At 35.3% G+C, this 12,462-nt stretch overlaps 1 protein-coding gene across 1 annotated transcript; it reads left to right on the plus strand.

Moving 5' to 3' along the window:
• The first annotated feature begins 632 nt into the window (after positions 1-632).
• gpr174 (G protein-coupled receptor 174) lies at positions 633-11,848 on the plus strand. Its single transcript, XM_046848775.1, has 3 exons — positions 633-720; positions 858-958; positions 10,356-11,848. The coding sequence occupies exon 3, from the start codon at positions 10,596-10,598 to the stop codon at positions 11,616-11,618; it is 1,023 nt and encodes a 340-aa protein (XP_046704731.1). The 5' UTR covers positions 633-720; positions 858-958; positions 10,356-10,595; the 3' UTR covers positions 11,619-11,848.
• The last annotated feature ends 614 nt before the right edge of the window (positions 11,849-12,462 follow it).

A 12,462-nucleotide genomic window follows, 5' to 3' on the forward strand; every position in this document is an offset into this window, starting at 1 on the left:
CTGAAAGCTGTAAAGTGGAGAGACATAAAGTAATACAGCAAACAATATGAATTCAATTAGAATTCAAATAGAATGAAGTATCAAATAAGTGTCTTGTTCTAGTTTTTTTTTACTGTCAGCAATTTGTTAATCATAACTTTTTTATCCAAATAGATTAAAGAACAATACAATATTTGATCAGGTTACAGCTAATGGTGTGAAATGTCTGCAAAACAAGTTAATCCCTGTTATCACTTATCACAGCTATAAGCAGCTGTTTCCCTCACCATAGGTTCCTTCACCTATCTCTTGAAGTTAATAAGGGCAGGTTGTCATGTTACTGAGGAACCATAAACTGAAAAGTTGTCTGTTCTGAAGACCTTTTAAAACATAGTGTATGTCACAAATAAAAACAAACTAACTTTTTTATATATTTTTTTTAGGTGTACTGCTCTCATAATTAAAGTGACTAATAATTTCATATGATTCATGGATCTGTACTGGAGCTATTTCTTTTATTAGGTGACAATAAACAATTGAAGCATCTCCTAAACACGGAAGACATGGTCATCAAGAGAAATAGCAGAAGTAGGAGAGTTTGAGACAGCGTCATCTCTTAGCAAACGCCCCTACACTGAGGCAGGAAACTCTATCAGAAGTGATAAACGAATGAGTGTGAAGCAACAAACAGCATTAGAAACCACAGGGTTGAGAATGAAAAGAAGGAGAGCCAGTTGTAAGGTAAAAGATTAAATACACATCACAGAAGAAAGTAAATATCAGAAGCAAAAGACAGAAATGCAAATATCAATTTGAAAGAGGAAGTGTGAGTGAGAAAGACCAAAAAAGAACTTGGCTGAATGTCATCTTGCATTTAGAGTTCTGGTTGGACAGCACATGGATGGATGTCACCTTGCACTGCGTTTTCTCTCCAACTGTTTGATAAGAAGCGAAACAGTTCTGCTCCACTAGCGACAAGGTGAGACACCATTTTTAAAAATTTTAAAAATAGTTTTAACATTAGAAGAACAAATGTGTGTTGTGTATAGACATTCTGACAAGGCAATTCATGGCCTTTTGTAAGTTTTGCTCCAAAAAAACTGAAGAATCCTAAACATTTGAACACTGGCCAGCAGTTGGGTATTAAGGGGATGGGGGAAAGCAGGGAGTGGGAGAGATATGGGATAGGATCTGACACTGGCTGAGAAACAGCCAAGATATGGATACGTCAACCTCCCTACTGAGCATAAGAGCTTAGGCAATATCCAGTTTTTCTTGTTCTTTCTTTCTTTCTTTCTTTCTTTCTTTCTTTCTTTCTTTCTTTCTTTCTTTCTTTCTTTCTTTCTTTCTTTCTTTCTTTCTTCTTTCTTTCTTTCTTTCTTTCTTTCTTTCTTTCTTTCTTTCTTTCTTTCTTTCTGTCTTTCTTTCTTTCTTTCTTTCTTTCTTACTCTTTCCAAGTCAAACACCTTTTAATACTTGACAAACCAAACAATGGTATTATGTTTCCTTTAGGTCTGAGCATCCTTTATGTAGCTTTTTAAATGTAAAATATTTCTATTTGAGAAATGATTCAGTCCTGTTCAACTTTAAAGAGAATTTCCAATCTCACTTTAAAGCTTATCTGTATCACATACTGATGGAAAGTAGCAACTAGCAACCCAAACTATAGCGGCAACCCCGTCCCCCACTACCCCACCCCCACCCCCACAAATGCCTCATAATCATTTCATGTTCCATGGCAAAAAAAACATACCGCACAAGAAATCAGAAATGGAAAGAAAGGTGATTCATTTGATGAGACGTGTCAGACTCCCACAACGAAAGTGACACAGTTTACAAGGGATTTCCCACAGATCTTGTTCAGATCAATAAGGCCTTAATCTCTTCTGCCAAAGGGGTGTGTGCGAATTCACCAATGAATGTAACACTTTGCTGTACTGACATATAGGGGAGAGAGCACTTTGCTTCTCAGAACAATCTGCATCTATTGAGCTTTTGGGTCAGGGGGGAAAAACAAACAGAAGTATTTATTTTTTGGCAGCCTTCATCAGCTCAAATCCATGGACTATGCTTAAAAATTTTGTCTTTTTGTCTCCTCTTTACCCCAAATGCTATCTCGTTGGCTGTCTGAATTCTCCAGAGTATCCTTCATCAGTTAGAGGTCTTCTTTCTCTCAGGACACTTAAGCTCCTCTCTGTTGCTTAAACTAAACAACACCTCTGGATTAAAGGGCAGAGAAGGTTGATAAAAAGTTTCCATACAAATAAAAATGATGAAAATTAAAACATATTATTTTTGCTGTAGGAAAAAGGGATTCTTCTACAGTGATACGCTGGTCTAATTTTCAGCACACTAAGACGTCTGCAAAAATTGCAGTTAATTAATAGTCTATTAATTAAAAGCTAGTCAAAAGTAATACTGTACCTAATTAATACACAGCTAAACTAAATTTCCTTAATAAAATATACTTAAAATAAGTTTATAAAAATAATTAATTTGATCATGAAAACTATATTATTGTTATTACTGTTATTATTATTATTATTATTATTATTATTATTATGATTATTATTCTTATTATTATTATTAATGGTGTAGTTTCTCACTCATTCTTATACTTGCAGTGAAATGTGTGGTTACAGTTAACATTATGTATGTGGTAACCCTTTGTACCACTTTTTAGGACTCCCAAGCACCTTTTTGTCTTGTTTCATTTCATGCTCTAATCGGATCAAGTCATTATTTAAGCAATATTTATTTTAAGCATAGTTTAAGCAATTTTAATGCATGGCAATTATAGGTTCTTGTGCAAAGTCTATGCTATATATACAAATTTGTATGGGGTTTACTGGCTATGTATCATTGATATAATTGATAACTTATTAACAATGTTCAAATGCATGTGAGATTAATTGATTGGACTGGTAAAAAAAACCCTTAACATTTGTTTAAAATATATGGAATGACTGCACAACAATGTAAACAATATATATATATATTTTTTTTTATTAAAATATACAATTATTTAAAGTAAATGATAAATAGATATAGTGATAAAGTGAGGTGCTTTCCACCAATACACCACCATATAACACAAGTGTGTTGGTAAGCACAGAACGCTGACACTATATTCACACTCTTTTCACACTGTATTCAGCAGAAGTTACTGAAGTCTGTATGCACAGTTCAGCGGATATGATGAAGCAATATCAGACTAAAATCTACAGTAAGATCTTGCCATGATTTTTTTTTGCTTTAAAAGAAACATAGTATTATTTAATGAATATGCCTCAATATGGATAGGCCTATTTCTAGTGCATGTTAGAGGCAGCTGATCACATGACCATTTCTACATGTCCTGTGCAAGAGCCTTTCTCAACATTATAGGCTAATATTTTGCAATCTGTAGTTTGCATTTTCTTTGCCAGTTAAGATCATTTGCCAAATAGTTACATACAAACCCAATCTACTTATGTTTAAATGACAGAGCTAAAATATAGCTCCTATAGGTTACAAGCAGGAAAGATCTACAATCACAACTTTCGCCTCATTAAAATGTTTTTTTTATTGCCAACTGGACGTGTTTGCCATTCTTAGCAGTCATTAGTGCTGTTTAAGTATTTTTAATCAACCCAGGAAACAAAAGTGCGTTGCCCTGGATAAAGGCCTAATGTTGCATTGTATCTAATGGAGATCCACATAGCAGAACCCGGTAATTTTACACATTTCAGCCAAAACAAACTCAATACAACACCAAAAAGAATTTTGGTTCATCAAGTGGTTCAGCTTTAATTATTATTTTTAACATCTGGGAAGGTTTAGTCCAAACATGCTGGCCCTGCAGTCACATCCTGTTTAATCGAATGCAAACATGATCACTTATTTGATATTCATAAGCAAGTGATATTTACACAGAAAAACTTCAACTATTTAGAAAACCGTTCCTAATCTGAATGCTCAGGAGGCCAGTAATAGAAAACTCTTTTATGCTAAGTTTTCAAGAATGAATACAAACAACCATAGTTAGTTTAATCCTCTATGTTTAATAATACTGTGACATTCTTAAATTAGTCAGTGCATGTGCTAAAGCATTTCGGTTTGAGCGTGAGCTTTGTCTACGTGTAGTTTGACACGGTCTCCCTCTTTCATTTTGGGTTTCATGTTTCTCCACCCTTCACTCACCTCAGAAAACATGCTTGCAGGTGGATTAGCAAATCATAATTCCCTTGGTGTGTCTTGTAATGGACTTATGTCCTATCCAGGGTGTTTTTTGACATCACACCCAGTGTCCCTTTAGATCCACAGCAACCCTGACCCCTTACTGAAAGTGATAAATGAGTACCTTCATACAACATGAAAAGTTGTGCCTTATTTACATAAAACATTTTTGGAAAATGAACACAACATTAAAGCATGATTATTAAAATGGTTAGAAATCTGACTCTATAGTGGTAGTTTGACTTGCAGAAACATGAATTAGTTTGTTGGTTTTCTCTGAAAATACAGCTAACACAGCTTCCCTGGTATATCTTTTCTTCTATGAACTATGGGAAAGGCTGAATATTGAAAAGATTTCATGAACGCAATCCCAATATAGGTACAAACATGACACCTTTACCCTTATCTTAAAATGTTGTACTATACGGTACTATATTAGCTAAATGATTTGTTGTGTATTAACAAGTGAGTAATAACAGAAAGAGAATAGAGAGGCAGGTGAAAGTCTAATTAAGCATAGGCTATATTGCAAAAGTAGTGTTATGTAGCTTAACACGTTTGCTGTCCAAGTTGCCTGTAAGCTGTAGGGTGTCTGAGCCTTGTACTCTCCCTTGTACACTGTGTGTTAAATATTTTCCTGGTCATGGGTGCAGTACATCTAAAATCTATACTAGGATCACAGGGTGCAAGACCGGAAAATACACCCAGGACAAGATATTAGTCTATGGAAGAGCACTAGTCATAAACTTATTCACACATGGAATAGCTAATCGGTCTACCTGCATGTTTTTGGTCAATAAGATAAGATCAGGATTAAACCAGGGTTGCCTTGAGCTCAACATGAACAATTATACCACTATATACACCTCTTTATTCACTGGTTATCTCATCAACAGCAAAGCTAATACGTTCATAATATAGATACATGAAGAAATTGCTGAAAAAGTTAATGCTGTTAATGCTCGGTGGGTCAGGACTGTTTTGACAGCAAAAGGGGGGCCAACACAATTAGGTGGGTGGTCATAATGCCTAATCACAAAAGTTTGTCCAGCTATCCCTTTGAAATTCTGCTGCAGTTTTTTGTTTTGTTTTGTTCTGTGTGTGGTAAAAGTGTGATATGAATAAAAAAACAGTGGTAGATCAGAAATGCTTTGAGATAGAACAAAAATAAATGCATGGGAAATGTTCTCTGGCAAATGAAAATGAAAAAGGAACCCATTTACTATAGATACAGTTAGAGTTCTTTTTTTTTTAAATACCAGTTCCTAATCTGTGTAATGCAATTTCATTTTTGCCTTGACCTATTAAAGAATGTATGTATTTGTGTGTGTGTTTGCTGTATTTTTGAGCATGCTGCAGCAGACACACTTGTGTAACATGTAAAAGAGACAGTTATCAAGAACCAGAAAATTGCATGGGCATCAGGCAACTACGAGAGTGTGTTTTGTTTTTTAAATCACCAAACACAAGCCATAATAAGCAATTATTTAGTTTGTCACCTTATCCCAAATATCATCTATCTATCTATCTATCTATCTATCTATCTATCTATCTATCTATCTATCTATCTATCTATCTATCTATCTATCTATCTATCTATCCATCCATCCATCCATCCATCCATCCATCCATCCATCCATCCATCCATCTATCTATCTCTAGGTCCCTGGTGGTCTAGTGGTTAGGATGCGGCTCTCACCACTGCTGGGCCCGGGTTCGATCCCTGGTTAGGGAACCAACCCCAGCCACTCTTAGTGCCGGTCCCAAGCCCGGATAAATGGGGAGGGTTGTGTTAGGAAGGGCATCCAGCGTAAAAACGTGCCAAATCAAACATGCGGATGATCCGCTGTGGCGACCCCTAATGGGAGAAGCTGAAAGAAAGTTCTATCTATCTATTATCACACACACATATATATAACTGTCTGGTTTCACTTGCAAAATATATGTGTAACTGGTAATACCATAGAGCTTACTTGAAATTTACCAGCCAATTTCCTGATTCAACCTGTACAAAGTGTGTCGGAGACTACTAACAGTTGCATTTTTAAAAGCTTGTCAGGCTTTGCTTTACAGCATTTTAAATGTGCTTAAAACTTATCAAACATTTTAAATGTATTGACCGATCAACCATAAGTTTAAAACCACCTGCCTATATTTGTGCTGCCAATACAGCTCTAATCCTTCAATGTATGCACTCCATATGGTGTCTGAAAGTGTGCTGTAGTATCTGGCACCCAGACTTTTGCAGCAGATCTTTTAAGTCTTGTAAGTTTCGAAGTAGGGTCTTCATGGATCAGACTTGTTTTTTCATGAAATCCCACAAATGTTAAATACGATTTAGATCTGGTGAATTTGGAAGCCAAGTCAACACCTCGAACTATGCCATGATTCTCCAACCATTCCTAGACAGTCTTTGTAATGTGGCAGGGAGCATTATCCTACTAGGTCACTGGCATTAGGGAATACCATTGCCATTAAGGAGTGCACTTGGTCAAGCCAAGTCAAGTCAAGTTTATTTCTAAAGCGCTTTTCACAACAGACATTGTCTCAAAGCAGCTTTACAGCTGCATAGTCTGCAACAATGTTATAGGTAGGCGTCAGATTTCAGTTTTCTAGCTGGAACATTGCTGGCTTGCCTTCTTTTCATAATAAGTGATGCGCAAGCACCTTTTTCCAAGGTTGATTTTTACCTACCTATTCACTGGTTTTCCTTCCTTAGACCAATTTTAGTAGGTACTAACTAGAGGTGTAACGGTACCCATATTCATACCGAAATTCTTTGGTACAGGGCTATCGGTTCAATCTTTTTTGTGCGGAACATAGTTAAAATCTGAGCTTCCTGAGAAACACAAGTTTCTTTATTCTCTGTCTCGCACAATAAGCATTTTTGAATTTTTGTTTAATTTTTAACTTTAAACACAACAATGCCAGGGGTATATAAATGAAACTAGAGTAGCGTAGTGTCACTGTGGCTACTCACTCTGTACCGTTTTGCTCATGCATTAAAATGTTAAATAATCAATAGTGCTATCATTTGCCACATCTCTATTACCCAAATGTGAGGTAATCTATTTACTTATTTTTTTCATTTATTAAATTTTATTTAATTGATTTAATTTGTGCCAGTATAACAAAATCAATATAATAAAAAATTATGTAATTTGATTACATTTATTTTTGTATTAAATATTACACATTTTTATTTTATATACTATTTAACCAGGCAGGCATTTTATTTAAAATTGTTCAAAAAATGTAAACTGTTTAAATGTTAATCACAAATATTAATAATAATAAACTGCATTAATAAAAAAAAAACAGTTACAGGCAATTTTGCATTTGTTCCCCCTAACCCTACCGAAATTTAACGTAACCGTGACTTAAAAACTGCGGTACGTACCAATCCTTATGTACTGTTACACCCCTAGTACTAACCAATGCATACTATAAACACCCCACTGGAGCTGCTAATTTGGAGGTGCTCAAATGATTGGCATTGCTGATCAGTGTTTAGTATAAAAATTGTCATTTTAAATGGTCTTCTTGGGTCACCGAACACATAATGATCTCTTGTGGTGTAAGTTAAAAAAAAAATTTCATTACAATAACTTTAAATAGTGCACTACTTTAATAATTTGTGTTTTTATTTGTCTTATTAGAGCAGCAAACATATATGTTTGATTAATCATACTTAAAAGTGAATAAAGTTATGTAAAAGACTTCAAACTCCTAAATCAAATAAAACATTACCAAAAAAATGTGTAAATCATTGGTGACTGACAATGCCATTAACAAATCAAACATAATGCAATCGCCAACTGTATAACACATATAATAGACTTAACTTCTGTGTGTTTGGGGACGTTATGGTGTCCATACATGCCTCAAGTTCCAAAGTAGTGTTCAAATGATCATATCAGTGGCTGCATCTGTAGAAACCGAAAACGATCATATTTGAACTTTCACCTATTTTAAACCCTAAGCCACAATTTTCTTTAATGTAATATGTTGGATTAATTTGGTGTAGAATAAAATGTCCCCAAAAAATTCCAGAACATGTTTTGGTAAATAAGATAGCAATGAAATCCATTATATATAGGTTCACTTTTAAGTTTGACATTCAGCATGTGTCTAAGCTGTGTATCAACATTCGCCTGTTTTCTTTTACTTTCATGTATTCAAATAGCTTGTTCTGTAAAACTCAAAGAAAGGAGAAGCAGGTCATTTTCCAACATTAGATTGTTTTTGCCTCTCTTATTTTGTTAATGTTGGCTCAAACATACAATGATCTTTGTGTTGTTGGTTTAGAGTGGTGGTTATAAATACTGAATAAGCAAATACAGTACAAAAAGCTCACCTAGACCATACCCATAAGTGCTTTTTACTTTTCCAAACTTCTCGAGGCAAGATTCTGTAATGCAACCACAAACCCACTAAATGTATTGTTAAGCACGTGCAGAGCATGTGGGTGCAAAAAAAAAAAAAAAAAAATTGCTTTAGGCAGCTGTGAATATGGAAAGTCCCATTATATTGAGGTGTGAAGTGTAGAGGTGGCATGCACTTGTTTTAATTTTCTGAGCCCACACATTGACAAACAGTAACATTCATAGTGAGAAAACATATTTTGCTGGAAGACAAACGGAGCTCACAAGAGTGCCTCTTAACAGAGCATGTACAGTTCAGGTAATGTGTTCACTTATGAAGTTAAATAAATAAGATTTTTTTATTTAGTACTGCTCTGAATAAGTTATATAACATATCAGACACAACAATAACTCACGGTAAACAAAAGAACCAAATCTAAAGTGTACATATGCCTGATTCTTAGTACTATATTTTCCAAAATGGATGATCATTTGCTGTTTAATGTTTTGTAATGTTTTTCATGAGCCATGGTTTGTTATGTAAGATTAAACTACCAGTTCTTCTTAATAAATAATTCTCCAGAAACTTAAGATAATTTCGTTTCCCAGCATCTTCTGCATATTTGTCCCTTCCCAACAATGACTATATGATTTTGAAAGGGACTTCTATTATTTATAGGGACAATTATTACAAAATATGCAAACATTCATTGATTCTCGGAAAGGCAAAGCTATCAAGTAATAGCCAGGGGGTGTAAACTATTAAAGAAGATGATCATAATGTAAATTATAATTTTGTCTAACATATACACACAACATATAAATGTCTTAGCATCTGAAGGGAAGAACTAAAAAAATACCAAACTACAATGTATATCCTGTTCAAACGTTTACACCCCCTGGCTTTTTTTTGCCTTCTTGAGAATCAGTGAATGTTTGCACAATGTGTAGTAATTGTGTACTAGTCCCTTGGTAAGTGTTATATAAAATCATGTATCCATTGTTAGGAAAACATCAAATATACAGAAGTTCCTGTAAAACCAACATGTGTAGTTCCTGGAGAATATTTCTTAAGAAAAATTAGCAATTTAACTGCTTAAGGCCAACATGGAACTTATTGTTGATCATCCAGGTAAAAGCAACAACAACAGCAACAACAACAACAATAAAAGAACCAAGCATGTTTAAACTAATGAACTGGTTTAGTTATTGTAAATTCAGTTATTGTTGTGTCTTGTGGAATGTGTGAAATAGCTTGTTATTTATAAATGATTAACAGTTGCAGATTCTACAAGACAAATGTAGACTTATGCATATAGGGTTTTTATGTGTGTGCTGTTGATGGTTAATTATTTGTGTGCAGCCTGATGTGCAATCATTTTCTCTAAAGTGGGTGGACTGAGAATTAAATTCACAGTAACTGTATGTGCAGCTCAGTACTATCTAATTAAAGCTTGAATTCGAAGTTTATAAACTCTTTTGTGTTTGCCACAAGCAAGGCATGCTTTTATTAGCAATTGGGTAAGTGTAAGAATGTGAGAAATGTATCAAAATACTCGCTCAGTATGTGTAATGTTTTCGCTTTGTGAAATATGAAAACAAGATGCAAATAATGGATCAGTCATTCGTATCACTAGCTCAAACCAGCTTCAGAAACCTATACCAGCTGTTATTTAAGCATCACCTATGCAAATTCTGGGTTTAGGGCATATGTAATTGGACATACAAGACATTTTGGTACCTTTCCACCGAGTCAAACTGCTCCTTAACTGCAATGTTGTTTTTGTTTTTCAGAACTGGATACACTAAAAAAAAAGACCATGACACTGCTTGGATATTAAAACGACTGCGCTTTATCGGTTCTTTAGGAAAAAAAGTCAGCACTGGATGGCAACCTAATGGAACAGTGTGCCTTTATTTGCACCGAGTTTGGATAATCTATTTGTAACGACGTCTGAGGACCTCAGAGTGAAAAAGCAAGGAGTGACTTAATGCTATAGAGCAGATCTTTAGTTCTGGACCAATGACAGGAAAATGAATGACAACGATTTTTCATGTGGAAATAATACAATAAATGATATTAAAGAATACCAGCGTTACACCTATGCAATCATTTACACAGTAATCCTGGTGCCAGGGTTGATCAGTAATGTTCTAGCGCTTTGGGTTTTCCATGTGTATGTGAAGGAAACAAAGAAAGCTGTGATCTTCATGATCAACCTGGCCATCGCTGATCTACTCCAAGTACTTTCATTACCTTTGCGTATATACTACTACCTGAACCAGTCCTGGCCCTTTGGTCATGCTCTTTGCATGTTTTGCTTCTATCTGAAATACGTCAACATGTATGCCAGCATTTACTTTCTGGCATGCATAAGTGTAAGGCGCTGCTTGCTTATCATCTATCCACTGCGATACAAAGGGACAAAACGGCGCCGAGACCGCATGTGGTGCGCAATAGGTTGGCTTATCGTGTGTTTTGGATGTCTGCCCTTTCCATTACTGAGAAAAAACGTAGTCTCCCTTAAAACCGGAACATCTAACATCTGCTTCTCAGAGCTAGACATGGTATCTTTATCCATGGCGAGTGGAGTGGCTGCTGTCACAATGGCAGAACTCACTGGCTTCCTGTTACCTCTAGCAGTGGTCTTCACTTGTACGTGGTTAACTGCTGCAAGCCTGCGTGAAAAAAACTGCATCCTTCAAGATGCCGGAGAAAAGCGTAAAGCTCTCAAGATGGTGCTGAGTTGTGCAGGTGTCTTTCTGGTCTGCTTCATGCCCTATCACATCACCTTTCCTTTGGACTTTTTAGCAAAATCGAAAAAGCCAATGAACTGTGCGTTCAAGACTGCTATTCAACGCTCCCATCCCATAACCTTATGTCTGGCCAGTTTTAACTCCTGTCTGGACCCGGTAATGTACTACTTCACCACCGATGAGTTCAAGCGGCGACTCTCCAGGCCAGAGTTGGTAGAAAGTTTCCATTTGCACCGCAGGATGTCCGGCTCGCCAACTGAAGTGAAGGTACTGCAGGTTGAACATGAAGGAGGAACATGAAGACATTTACATTATTTACTATTGAAATAGCGCTTGCTGTTATCACTAACATTGAGGGTTTTGATCCTCAAAAAGACTGGATAAAAAACAATGTGAATAATCCCACGTTCAAGTTATTTCCTTATTCATGGAAGACAAAAAATGAACAACTACACAAAACCCAGTAAGGTTATATTGAATATAAAAATAATTTTAAATATTTATGAATAAATGAGTTCATAATCTAAAAAGTGGGTGTTGTCGTGTGATCCATGTATTACTTTTTAAAGCAGTTTGTTTCATTCATATTTAGAGAAACAAGTGTTGACAAAATGTACTGTGACTAATAAGTAATGTCTAAGACAAAGCACATTTTTTGTAAATTCAAGAACATAATTATGTACTGCTGAATAAATGTGACTATTAAATTAAGCAAAAGTTAAGGCAAATACAGAAATGTTATTTTTTAAAACAAGGTAAAGCAAGCACAGTATAGCTGAACTGCAAATACAATGTAGAAAATATTGTTGTTCTTAGCAAACCAATGAAACAGCTACCCCACAACACACTACAATGAACTGGCTGCTGATGTTCACTAGATGTATTATGGTTTATGTTACTCATTGCTAGGAAGTGTACATATTCAGACAAAAGCTGTTTATTTCAGAAGTATTGCTTGAATAGAGTGTTAATGGATCTTTGAAGGGATGTGAAATGAATGTCACAATGTGCTGTATTTGGGGGACATTTTATATGTAGCAAAATAATAGGAAATAATACCAAAGAAAACAGAAAAGGAATGAGGAAGAACGAAATAATATCCCCAGGCAACCTGTGAAACAGGATGCAAAAATCCGACTACACA

Source organism: Silurus meridionalis, chromosome 5 (assembly GCF_014805685.1).
Source record: "Silurus meridionalis isolate SWU-2019-XX chromosome 5, ASM1480568v1, whole genome shotgun sequence".
Classification (NCBI taxonomy): Eukaryota; Metazoa; Chordata; class Actinopteri; order Siluriformes; family Siluridae; genus Silurus; species Silurus meridionalis.